Here is a 13,114-nt window from a genome sequence, read left to right on the forward strand (position 1 = left end):
ATGCGCGAAGCAAGATGGGGCGCGCGCAAGGGCTTCCAGGGGTGCGCGGTGCAGGATGGGCGCGCGCGCAAGGGCTCCCAGGGTTGCGCAGGGCAGGATGGCAGCGCCCTCCATTCCCTCTCCCCTGCGAGGCCAGGTCTGCACCTCCTTTTGTGCCAGGCTTCCTACTAAGCCACTGTGCATGAAAAGGACGTATCTTCTGGTCAGGAGAGTAGAAATCACTGCCTCAGGCGGAGCTAAGCGGGCCGGCAGATGAGCAAGGTTGCCGATCCTCCCCCTTGGTGGCTCTGCCTGGCGCTCCTGAAGAGCAAGTCTCATGGGTTGGTGGGAAAGTGGACATGAGTGGACCAAGGGTGGGCTCCAGGACTTGGACAGCCGCCTGACACTTCCTGCCTCCCACACCCTCAGGTGTCCAGAAGGATGAGGTCCTCCTTGAGGTCTTTCGGGCCGCCTGTGAGCCGGGACCGTGTCATTGACAGCTTCCCTAAGGTAGAGAACCTCTGTGTAGGAGGTGACTTGCCTACACATATGATGGCACAGTGGAAGGAAATTGATGCTGCTCAGCCACGCCCATGGGACTAGGGTTACACTGATGTGATCCTTGGGCTCTCATTGGCCAGTTTTCAGAAGTAACTCTTCAGTCTTCCAGGAAACTCAGTCTGTTCAGCATTTTATCATAATGGAAGTGTCCCTGAAAGATGCATGAGTGGGTGGTAGCCTTGTGGGATGTGCACTGGCTGGACTTGAACCTGGGTTTCCTATGTGGAAAGCAGGAATTCTAACCTCATAGAGACTCTAGGCCAGGCCGTTATCTCCTTACTCTGTGGACACTCTGCCAGTGCCACCTTTAGCAGATAAGGCAGGTGTCCCTCATTGGGCACCTTTAGTCCACTGAGCAACACTCAGATTAGCAAAGACTGCAGAGGCCTGAGACACCTCAGAAAGAAGGTCTGGAGATTTGCCTTCCAAACCCAGCCATCGAGTACTCTATGTGGCACAGGTATCCACAGTCTTCATGAGCCTGGCTTGGTACCAGGGCACCTGCTTTTGACCCTAATTCCTCGTGGACTAACCCAGAGGTTACTGAACATCATTAGAAACAGGAGGTGTGACAGGTACATGGCAGTCAGCAGGTTAATGGCATCAGGCAGTCCTAGGTGTGAACCCTGGCCCCACACACACAGAGCTTGGTGACTGGACAGTCCTTTTAACCACTCAGAGCTTCAGCCACCAGAACGTAGCGCCCCTCACATCATTGCATGTGTCATGGGCTCTGCCAGTACTTAACAGCATTTGTCATGGCTGTCCTCATGTGTTACTACTTTTGCCTCCTGGTAGCTCAGCTATATGCGTCGATATATTTGCAGCACACCAGGGGTGGGCACGGACGTGGCCTTCACAGCACATCCTCCCATGCTCCTTCGCTGGTCTTGGACCAGCTGGCCGTAAAGTGAAAGGTCATTAGTGTATTCAGCATCCTTTTTCTAATAATATGTTGCTGCTGTTGTTGTGTACCATGGAGTTGGAACCAGTCCATAGCTGGCCCTCTAGTGGGTTTTCAGAGGCAGTAAATCATATGAGAGGAGATTGCTCATCCTCCAGCAGAGCAACTGGTGCATTCAAACCTCGTGCCTTTGGGTTGACAGCACAGCTCTTTACCTCTAGGTCACCAGAGCTCTCTTTTCTAACAATAAGCTGGTATCTGTTCAGGTGACTTGATAGACTTACATTGTACTTCAGGTGCTGATGGCTCTGCCCTCATATCTCAGGGGTCTGCAGGGACCCAGAAGACATAGTTTGGGGGCGGGGGAAGAGTGCTATCCACTCTGCGTACTGCACCATGTGGAGGATGCAGCAGGGTTGAGCAGGACCTCCCTAGCCACGTCTGTATAGACCAGGTGCCATCACATGAACTGGCTCATCCCCCTTCTAGGTCTTTGAGGGCTGTGTTTTGGGAGGAGATCACCAGCCCTTTTTGGAGGTGCCCAGCCCTGCCTGCAGGCACCCTCAGGGACACTGTGCACATGTGCCTTTCAAACATGTGTACTTTCAAACACAGATGGCATCCAGGGCATGATGGGTGTGAGGCTTGGTCCTTGAGACCTTGCTCCCCCAAGTGGTCAGCTGTGTCAGAGAGACAGCCACCTCAGTGGACCAGCCACAGGCCCCTGCCCCTGCCCCTGCTCTCTGCCTAGCTGGCTCCTCTTCAAACTACTGAGACCCTGGAGTCTCAAAGCCATTCTCAGGATGGAGTTGAATATGGCTGGTATCTTGGGGACAGCATTACAGATCCGGGGGCACGGGCCACACACAGTCAACAGAGGTTCCGGAGGGAGGATGGATGGACTTGCTTGCAGATTCCCTGGTTCATGGACAATGCATCACCCGCTTGTCTGTCTCTGGCCAGTGGTACACACCAGCTGCCTGCCTGCAGCACAAGGAACATTTCCATGGACGGGTCAGCGCAGCTTGTGACCGCGGGGACACAGGGACAGTCGGGTGAGTGCTGAGAAACCACAGGCAGAGTGGGTGGTGTGCATGCATGAGTGAACGAGGACACACAGCCCCCCTCACACACACAGAAGAGACTGCCGACCCTGGGAATGACAGGCATAGCTGCTACATGGGGTGCCAGGTTCTCTCTTTTGAGGGTATTTGCTGGCCCAGGTGCTAGACCTCAGCACATGTTCTTTCCCTGTCCTTATGTCCCCTACATACCGCAGGGACACCTTAAAGTCTCCCCTTAAAGTCTCGGCATAGATGTTGCAGTTACAAGCATCCCCATGTCCTCCTGACCCCGAGCACCTGGCTGCTAAAGTCTGTGTCTCCTGAACCCACAGCCCTCCTGTGCCGACCAGGCATGGGCCTGAGGAGCCCACTGGGGTCACCTCAGTGTGGACACCCAGTTCTCCCCACCGCCTTAGAGGCTGCCCAGGTGAGGACAATGGGTGTGTCCTATCTCCTCACGCCACACAGCTGGGAAGAAAGGACCCTGAGCCTGGGGCAGGGATCTCGGCCACAGCCCTCCCTAGTACCTCCATGCCTTCCACTGTGAGATATACCATGGTGGGCTTGGCCACTCACAGACTCTCACCTAGTGGGACCCCTCTGTCAGCAAGAGGGGTAGCTGGCCAGGACAGATGCAGCCCCCCATGGGGTCAGGGTGGACACAGCACCTCACCCGGTCATGGGGTCACAGTGGACATGAACATTCACAGCCCCCTCACCCAGGACATGATGTCAGAGAGACACGGCCCCTTATCCAGGACATGGGGTCATGGTGAACATGGTCCCTCATCCGGGATGTGGGGTCTGGGTGGTCACAGTCCCTCATCCAGGACATGGGGTCATAGTAGACATGGCCTCTTACCTGGGATGTGGGGTCAAAGTGGACACAGTCCTCTCACCTGGGATGTGGGGTCAGAACAGACATAGTCCCTCCCCTGGGACACAGGATTAGGGTGGACATGGCCCTCAACTGGAATGTGGGCTCAGACTGGAGACAGCACTTCATCTGGGGTTAGAAGAGATTCAGTACGGCCTTATACCCTGTCCACCCATAACCCACATGATTGTTCTGGTTACTGCACCCGCTATACTCTCCCAGTGTGTGCATCTCCTGGAACAAGGCTTTGGACAGCTGGGGCAGGACACACAGCACTGATATAGCTGGACATGCTATGGCTCTTGGTGACCACAGGACTGGGACAGCAGCCTCTTGCCCAGGGCTCAAGACAGGGGCTAGAGTCTGGCTGGGGTCCAGTACAACCCCAGGACCAGCTAGCATCTGCTGTCCTGCCTGTGGCCGGACCAAGCTGATTACCCCTGCACAGCCAGAGCGTAAGCAGGATGCCCTATTCCAGCTGAGCGCATGTGTCCTTCCAGCCTTAGGCTCTCCAAGGTGGTGGTCGTGGGGGACCTCTATGTTGGGAAGACCAGCCTCATCCACAGGTATGGCCAGAGTCCTCTGCCCCTTACCTCCGCCTGGCTGACCACTCTCCTGTGTGGCAGCACCCCTAGGTGGAATCAGGGGGTCCTCGGAGGCTGGTACGCTGTGTCCAGCACCCAGGGACTGCATCACCTCCCATCGGCCCCTGCCACCACCCTGCCCTCGGGGCCTCAAACCTCCCTCACAGTGCATCCTCACCACCACCACCGACCTTCCAGCCCCCCTCACACCCTCTCCCTACCCCTCCACCTTGAGGGTCATCCAGTCCCCCTCACACCTCAGCCCTGGACTCCCACCACTACCCTGACCTTGGGGGCCTCAACCCTCCCTCCTCCCCACCTTCAGGGCCTTCACACCCCAGCGCTGGCCCTACATTCTTAGGCCCTTGAACTCCCCTCACACCCAGCCCTGGACCCCCACCACTACCCTGCCCTTGGAGGCCTCAAACTCTCATCCCCCTGTGCCCTCAGACTCTCTCCCCATCCACTCTTTCAGGCGGGCACACTCCTGTCCAGCTTCAGTGTCTCCTCTTCCATCTCTAGCCCCTCATGCTCTTGCCTTCAGGCTGCACAACTCCCCCTCCCCCACGCCAGCTCTGCTCTCCCACAGGCGGACTGGTCCTGCCTCCCTTACAAAATCGTCCTGTCCTCTCCTTCTCCTCCCTGTTAGCTCACTTTCTCCCATACACTTCCCTGACCAGTCCTGTGGGCTACTTCTGACTTCTGCTTCTCACAGGTTCTGTAAGAATGTTTTTGACCGTGACTACAAGGCCACTATTGGGGTCGACTTCGAGATTGAGCGCTTCGAGATTGCAGGGGTACCCTACAGCCTCCAGATGTGAGTGTGTCTGTTTCTCCTGGGGGCATGGGTCCTGAAATCACCTCTCCTCTAGCGGGACCAGGTCACAAGACAGGCCGCCCTCACCCCTGAGCAGGACTGTGAGGCTGTCCACTCTGAGGACAACACCCACAACCTGATAGCCCCTCTACATATGCTGGGTGGACATGCCTCACCCTCATATAGGCTCAAGACCCTCCCCCATTTCTCTCACAACAGTTCTTCCACCTGACCTCTCCCTTTTCAGGGAGACTCAGCTGGACTCTGGGATCATCTTGTTTAGCTTGAGACCCCGACCCACTTTCCTACTCAGGGCTTCAACCCCCACGTCCGCCCTCACCACTCTGGCCTGGGCCAGACGATAGGGTCATCTTCTGCCGTAGTGAGGTGGCAGGGCCAGAACAGAGCAGGACTGGCTGTGGAGACATGCACTGATGGTGCTGGGGCCTGAAGGCAGGTCATCAGCTGAGAGAGGACTCCAGCTCAGGAGCCGGCTAGTTAAACACCCCATGACACCATGGGCTGCGCCTGGCTCAGCCTCACATTGCTGGGTTGCCCCAGGTCACCCATGGCTTTCTGATCACCCTTACAGCTGATTTATGAAAGCAAACCACGGAGTCTCCATGTCAGGATAGGTCACTGGACCGACTTCAGACCCATGGTGTCTCTCATTCCTCTGTGAGCTAGGTCTGGCCTGAGCTGCTCTGCTTTAAGGGGGGAGTGATGCCCTAACCCACCCTGTGTGTAATGCCCTATTCATAGCAGACAAGGCCGATCTGAATGAGTTGGCAGCACTTGCATAGGGTTAGGAGACTATATGCCTTCAGGGTACATTGTACAGGCCACAAAGGCCTGCTTCATGCTGGCATTGCATCCTGTGGTAATGAGAAGGGTCATGAGTGGTCATGTGGTCATGAGTTTTCCAGACTCCACCCCGTGAGCTTGGGCACCTGCCCCATTCTCAGCCAGGTGCCTTGTACTGCCTTCCGCCAGCCTGTGGCAAATGTTACACATGGATTGCTGTGTCCTCCCCCAAGCCACACTTTGGCTTGCCCAAGGCCATGTCTTATCTTCCCCCAGGGCCACACTGCGTTCTCTCCCTCGTCCTCCCCAGGCCTGCCCTGTGTTCTCTCCTGGAGCTACACTGCAGTTCACCCCTGAGCCCTCAGCACTCTCTCCAGGAGCCAAAGCTGACCAGGCAGACACTATTAAGACGCACCCCTGGGGATAAGCGTCCCCTCAGCCACAATGTCCAAGGTAGAACACCCAGTCACTCAAGAACAGTTAGACCTCCCAGGAGGCATCCCTGGGCATAGCTTGTCCACAGGCTCCACTGTGGGTGTCTCTTCCTCTGCAGGGTGAATGGCATCTGAGAATGTCCTCTCTTAAGTGGTGCCACATTCACCTGGACAGCGTCCCAGCACAGATCCCTGTGGGCCTCCCTGGCAGGAGTTGGAGTACTGGCTCATGGCCTTTCTGCCCACATGGCCTCTCTGCCCACCATAGCCTCCCTGTCCACATGGTCTCCCTACCCCAATGGCTGGGCCCCACCAGGTGTCTAACTGTGTTCTTTTCCTTTGCAACCTCACAGCTGGGACACGGCCGGACAGGAGAAGTTCAAGTGTATTGCATCTGCCTACTACCGGGGAGCCCAGGGTGAGGACGCAGGGGCTCCTGACAGCCACTGCCTTTTGCTAAGACCTGAGGGATGGCATCTGAACAGTGCTGGGGGACCCTCAACCCATGACCTGAGGGGCTAGGGCTGGAGCTGCTGCTCTTTGAGTCCTCAGCTCGGAGGGATAGAGGCCAGTGGCTCAGCCAGGGAGGAGAGCTAGCTCAGAGAGGAGGCAGGGACAGCTGACCCTTCTCAGCAGGCCGTGGGCTGGGCTTCACCACCCAGACCATAGGAGTGGTGACTGGGGACTGGGAGGACATGTAGCCCAGATGAGCCCCTCAGGCCTTCTCCCCAGTGAGGAGGCAGGGATGGATTTGGGGGGGGACGTGAGGGAAGCCACACTGCAGTCATGGGGACAGCGTGTCACCATCTGCTGCTCTGTGTGTGACTGAAGGTCATGCTCCTGACCATGTCATCCTCACAGGCATGCCCTGCTGGTGCCCGCTGCGGGAAGAGGGTCTCCACCACACTCACTGACCCTCTAACCAGAGCTCCTTCCTCAGGGCCTGGTCCCTCCTGACCACACGTAAAGCATGTGATACAGAAAGCCACCCTCCTGCCTTCTCGGCAGCTCTCCGCCTGCACTGCTTCCAAAACAAATTTATCTTTCCTTCTAGCAGTCATGGAACTATTCATCAGCCGTCATGGCACAGTGAGCAGTCATGGCACAGTCGGCAGCTGTGGCACAGTCAGCACTTGTACTGTCAGCAGTCGTCGTACAGTCAGCAGCCATACTGTCAGCCATCGTGGTACAGTCAGTAGTCGTGCAGTTGGCAGCCAAGGTGCAGTCAGCAGTCGTGGCACAGCTGGGAATTGTACAGTCAGAAGGCATGTAGTCAGCAGATGGACAGTCTACACACATAAAGGCAGCAGTTGAATAGTCAGCAGACGTAGTACAGTCAGCAGACAGACATTCAGCAGTGGTGGTTACAGTCAGCAGACGTGGTCCAGTTAGCATGGTATAGTCAGCAGCTGTATAGTCGGCAGCCGTGGTACAGTTTGCAGTTGTATTGTCAGCAGCCGTGGTAGTCGGCAGTTGTATTGTCAGCAGTCATAATACAATCAGTAGACATGGCACAGTCAGCAGTCATAGTCGGCAGTTGTGGCACCATCCGCAGACATGGCACGCACAGTCTGCAGACTGGTACAGTCAGCAGACCTCAGCAGTGTCATTGATGTCATTGTCAGAGGTATTTGGGGCTCCTTATCTGCTGACTTTTGTACACATACGTTGTTGTTAGGAGCTCTGGTGGCTTAGTGGTAAGGAGCTGTGCTGCTAACCCAAAAGCACAGAGTTTGAATCCACAAGCTATTGTGGAGGAGGGAAAGTGGACAATCTCTTTCCCATGCAATTTACTGCCTCTGAAAACCTGCTGGAGGGTCAGCTGTGGGTCACTTCTGACTTGACAGCACACGGCAACAGATGGGAACTTCTGTGAACAACAGACCTGAACCCTTTCCTTTCCTGTGCCCTGTCCCATCCTTGACTGAAGCTGTATGCTCAAGTATGTCACGTGCATATGAGGCAGTGGCTTTGTCCTCACAGTGACATCTTTAAGGAGTTTTGGCCAGTGTAGTGTGTTTTGTGTTATGTTGACTTCCTGATTCCCTCAGTGTTGAGTGTGGACCATGGCAGAGTTAAATCCTTACCACCTGTGTCTTTCCTCACGCTATTGCCATGATGTTGGGACAGGCTGTTCTCCTGTGGAACCACAGCCTTCTTGGGGACTCAAGATGGAAACAGGGCATGCTGTGAGCCTGCCCCTGGCTGCAGTTTCTGTGCCCCGGACGACCCCCCCCAGGGTCTTCTCAGAGGAACACGTGCATTGCAAATGCAGCAGGCTCCCAGCACCATCCTTCCCAGCCCTGGTGGTTCTGGGGACAGCTGGGTCCTCCATCGCACACCCTAGAAGCAGAAGAGAGGACAGCTGTGCCAACAGTGTGGTCTGTGAGAAGACTGTCCTAGAGTAATACCTCCCTGCTATGCCCTCAACACCGTGGACCAGGCAAGTTAGTGGTAGGAGCTAGGAGTCCTCAGACCGTTCCCATAGCAACAGTGGCTGCTTAAGGAGCGAGCTGCCTCCTACCAGGCACCCCACTGAGGATGGCCCCATGGAGCCCTGCCAGCGGCCTGGGTGCTTGTGCACTGAGGTCACTCACAGGGACACCAAGTTCTGGGAGTGAGACTGGGGCCGAGCTGATGCGTGCGTCCTGCTCTGGAATCCCGTGCGCCTGGGCGCTGGCTCAGCAGATGAAGCAAGGCTTCCAGCAAAAGCTATGGCTCAACCCCACAGGCTGCTCTAGAGGAGAACAAAGGGGTCTGTTCCCACAGAGTTCAGCCTGGGAACCCCATGGGCAGGGCTGTGGAGTCCTGCAGGGTCACGGAGATTTGGACCCTCCTCAGTGTGGCAGAGTGGACACCTGTGTGGGTCACCAGGGACCGGCAGTGGGCGCAAGCAGGCCTCCTGCCCTCACAAGCCCGTTTCCCCCACAGCAATCATCACGACCTTTGACCTTTCTGATGTACAGACCCTGGAGCACACCAGGCAAGTCCAGTACACAGGCTTCCACAGTTCCATCCCCAGACCTAGGCAACTAGCATAGCCACACCTAACCCGGCCTGAGGGCAAGGCAGTTGAACTCCATGTCCATGGGCATCATAGTCCAGGTGGCCTTATTATACCCTAAGACCTACACTGACCTCCCTCAAAGACAGGACAGTGCACGATGTACAGCTGGTTACAGGCCGCAGCGTCTCACTTCTCTGACCAGTACACATCCACCTGTCCAGCCCCGACCCAAGGCTCAGGCCAGCCGCTCAGCAGCCCCCTCCCCCAGGCACTCCTCTGCCCCTCTCATCCCTTCTTTTTGCTGCTGGATGCCCTTGGGTGTGTCTCACTGTCTCCTCTGTGGTCAGGCAGTGGCTAGAGGATGCACTGCGGGAGAACGAGCCGGGCTGTAGTGCCGTCTTCCTGGTGGGGACCAAGAAGGACCTTCTGGTAAGCAGAGGATGCTTACCACTGGGCATGCCTCCCTCCACTCTCCATCGACTTGGGGCTGCCCCAGGTCAGGGGAACAAGGTGGGAAATTGGGGTCTCTCTGTGCAGAGGGGCTGACAGGGTGGTGAGCAGATAGTGTGGGGAATGGGGTCTCTCTATGCCCTGAGGCTGAGGAGGCAGTGGGGAATGGTGGGGAGATTGGTCTCCCTGTGCACTGGGGCTGAATGGGTGTAGGGCGAATGGTGTAGGGATTGGGGTCTTCTGCCCTTTGATTTCCCTTTGTGCTAAGGCTAACCAGGTCATGGGTAGACAGTGAAGGAATTGGGGTCACCTGCCCTGGAGTCTCCCTCTGTGCCAGGGCTGACTAGGGTCATAGGCAGATGGTGGGAGGATTTAGGTCAGCTCCGCTGGGGTCTCCTTCAGCATTGAGGCTGCCCTGGGTTGGGCAAGGTTGTGGCAGAATGGGGGTTACATGTCTTGGGGTCTCCCACTGCATCAATATGGGGCAGGGATGATAGTGGGGATATTGGGATCATCTACCCTGGGGTCTCCCTCTGCGCTGGGACTTACCAGTGAGGGGAATGGAGTCACCTGCCCTGCTGGGACTGACCAGGGGTTGTGGGCAGATGGTGGGGGGTTGAGGTCACCTGCCCTGGGGTCTCCCTACAGGAGGCCCACAGAGCTAGTCATGGAGGCCCTTCTCCCAGTCAGGGGCAGCATGTGAGCAGGTAGAATTGGAGGCTGTACGCCTGGCCAATGTGATGCAGGCCGAATACTGGGCAGTGTCATCCAAGACCGGTGAGTGGGGGTGGCTGCCACACTGGAGTGGTGTCCGTGGCTGCTGGGAGCCTTGCAGCCATCCAGCCAGGAGCAGGCTCCTCCCCTGGGCCTCCCCACCTGCCTGGCCCTGGAGCCTGGTTCACCTATCTGCAGACCCTCGTCACTTGTGGTTCGATGTGACTTGCTGGGTGACTGACAGGGCCTCTTATCCCCTCCCCTGGGTGACTGAAGGTCCTCCTGGCCCCTGCCTGGGGTGTATGATGGGTCCCCCGGCCTCTTCACCTGGTGACTGATGGGTGCCCCACTCCCCTCCCCTGGGTAACTGATGGGTGCTCCTGTCCCCTCCTCTAGATGACTGATGTATCTATCTTCCAGGCTCCTTCCGTAGGACACTGTGGACTGACAGCGCAGCCGTGTGCAGTTGCACGGGTTGCCTGCTGAGCTGGAACAAGCCCTTTGCCTGAGGGCAGCCAGCTCCGCCCTCTGTCCACACAGTCCACAGTGTCCCTGGTCCAGCCCCTGGCAGGCGCTGGATGAGCAGTCTGGGAGCTGTGATCTCAGAGCCTGTGTCCAGTGGGCCAGGGTGGATGGAGGGGGCTGCCTGCAGGGGGCGCCCCCTGCTAGGTTTCCTCCTTGTAGAACTTCCTGGTGTGTGCCCTGGGGCCACCACCATAAGCACCCCAATCCTCAGCGGGGGCCCAGGCTGTCAGGCTCCACAGGGAGAATGTGACCTCAGGGAAGGAGGGCAGTTAGGGTGTTTCTCCACAAGGAGAACATGACCTCTGTGGACCGTGACCTCAGAGGGACACAGGGCAGTCAGGGCCTCTCTCCATGGGGAGAACGTGACCTCTGGAGGACAGAGGGCAGTCACTGCGTCTCACGGCCTCTGTCCACAGGGGAGAATGTGAAGGCCCTGTTTAGCCGTGTGGCTGCCCTGGCCTTCGAGCAGTCAGTCCTGCAGGAGCTGGACAGGAGGAGCAGTGCCCGGCTCCAGGTCGGCGACGCAGGCCTCATCCGTACGTCCTGCCCAGTGCCACACCCCACCTTCACCGCCTGGGGTCCTCCCTGACAACCTGCCCTGCCTCGGCCTCCTCACCCCATTGCCTTCACAACACCGCCCCGACCCCTGTTCTAGACTCCTGCCTGTGTTCCCTCCATTCCTACTGGGGAGTAACCACAGTGACCACTTCAACCCTCATGCTCCCCAACCCTCTACACCTGCCTGGCCCCTCCACATGACTGGCTCACTCATACCTGCTGGTACCCCCCACCTCCCTGGCCTCTCCATAGCTCCCCATCTGTACAGCCCCTCATACCTCCCTGGCCCCACCACAACTTCCTGGCTCCCTGATACCTGCCCACATCCCCCACCTCCCCAGAGCCACAGCTCCCCCCACCCTCCCCACCTGCACAGCACCCTCTCCAGCTTCCCACCTCCAGCCCCATCCACCTCCCCAGGCTCCCCCGACACTTCCCCAACCTCCCATACTTCTCAGCCCCCACAACTCCCCATTCCCCCTATAGGCCCCCCCATACCTCTCTTTCCCCCCTATAAATCCCTGACACTCCTTACTTCCCCAAGTCCCCACAGCTACCAGCCATCCACACCTGCCTAGTCACTCCATACCTCCCCAGCCCCCCTCGACCTCCCTGGCTCCTGGAACCCCCCCCCCAGCCACTCCACACATTTCCAAACCCCCTAAACTGCCTGTACTATACACCTTCCTAGCTCCCACACAGCTCTGGCCCTCTGACACCACCTCTGACTCACACCCTTCCTGTCCCTCCCTTCTCCCTGGCTTCCCAATACCTCCCCAGCCTCCCCTGCCCCCCCCCCCATCAGCCCTCCAAGCTCCAGCATCCTGCCTTGCCCACTTGATTCTGCTCTAGAGTGACCAGAGGGCCTAGTATCCACTGCAGGGAGCTCAGCGAATGCCTTGTGTCTCTCCCCACCTTACAGGAATAGAGGGGATCCCGCCTGAGGTGCAGGAACAGGGAAGGCCCCCCAGCCTGGGCTGCTGCTAGAGACCCTATGCGACACCCACACAGGAAGGACTGCAGTGCTCATCGACCAGGACCTCGGGGGTCTGCGTGGACCATCTGCCCCCATGCTGTAGAGGACCGCAGCACTCGTCGCCCGGAATCCCAGGCTCTGTGTTAGCTCCTCATCACCACTGCCGAGCCTGAGTCGCTGCCACTCCAGAGCCCATGGAGCCACATAGGGTCATTGGACAGGCCCATGAGCTCGTCACGTGCATAGGTCCAGCTCCAGGACGCACCTGTGGAACTCCACCTCAGAGCTTGGGGTGGGGCACAGGGCACCAGCCCTGCCCCAGCAGAAGGTGGACCTGCAAGGCTCCTGGCCCTTCTGGGGCTGGACATGAGCCACACAGCCCAGTGGCCTGCAAAGCCTCTGCAGCTGTGGTCCCAGCTCCTGTGTGGCCCTGACCCCTGCAGCCCATCTGATCCTCCCTCACTGGAGCCGCTTCCCACCTGGTCCTCCCTGCTGCCCTCCTGTGCCCTGAGATGCAGCCAGCAGGGCTAGGCAGTGCACAGCAGAGGCATGTCCTCTGAACCCTCTAGTCCACTTCCCCCTGCATAACTGGGATGGGTCGCTGGCCAGCACCCAAGTATCTGCCAGAGTGCCTTTTGCCCACATCTGTGCTCCTGATCCATCCTGTGAGCTGCCAGCATTTGCCCACCTGCCCTCCTTGGCCAGGCACGGGGGTCCAGCGTGTGTCCCTGACCTCTGCTGTAGATGCCATGGTTGCTGTAGTCAGCTGTGTGGGCAGTGTGTTCTGGTGCCCATAAACACACAGTGACTGGGTCTCATGGCCACTTTTCACTGCTCTTTGGTCTCTATTTTTAAAATTC

General features: G+C 57.8%; 1 protein-coding gene across 1 annotated transcript; it reads left to right on the forward strand.

Annotated features, from left to right (window-relative positions):
* On the forward strand, nt 1-12,265 carry RAB36 (RAB36, member RAS oncogene family). Its single transcript, XM_006901425.1, has 11 exons — nt 1-87; nt 409-489; nt 2,408-2,499; nt 3,886-3,951; nt 4,685-4,786; nt 6,378-6,442; nt 8,956-9,011; nt 9,383-9,460; nt 10,168-10,258; nt 11,137-11,256; nt 12,201-12,265. The coding sequence occupies exons 1-11, from the start codon at nt 1-3 to the stop codon at nt 12,263-12,265; spliced, it is 903 nt and encodes a 300-aa protein (XP_006901487.1).
* Nucleotides 12,266-13,114: the final 849 nt, after the last annotated feature.

Source organism: Elephantulus edwardii, unplaced genomic scaffold, assembly GCF_000299155.1.
Source record: "Elephantulus edwardii isolate Elephantulus edwardi_28Jun2011 unplaced genomic scaffold, EleEdw1.0 scaffold00325, whole genome shotgun sequence".
Taxonomy (NCBI): Eukaryota; Metazoa; Chordata; class Mammalia; order Macroscelidea; family Macroscelididae; genus Elephantulus; species Elephantulus edwardii.

Coding starts and splice junctions, on each gene's coding strand:
- RAB36 (XM_006901425.1), top strand. CDS start 1: ATGCGCGAAGCAAGATGGGGCGCGCGCAAGGGCTTCCAGGGGTGCGCG. Junction 2,500..3,885: donor GGGGACACAGGGACAGTCGG/GTGAGTGCTGAG, acceptor GTGTCCTTCCAG/CCTTAGGCTCTCCAAGGTGG. Junction 6,443..8,955: donor CTACTACCGGGGAGCCCAGG/GTGAGGACGCAG, acceptor TTTCCCCCACAG/CAATCATCACGACCTTTGAC.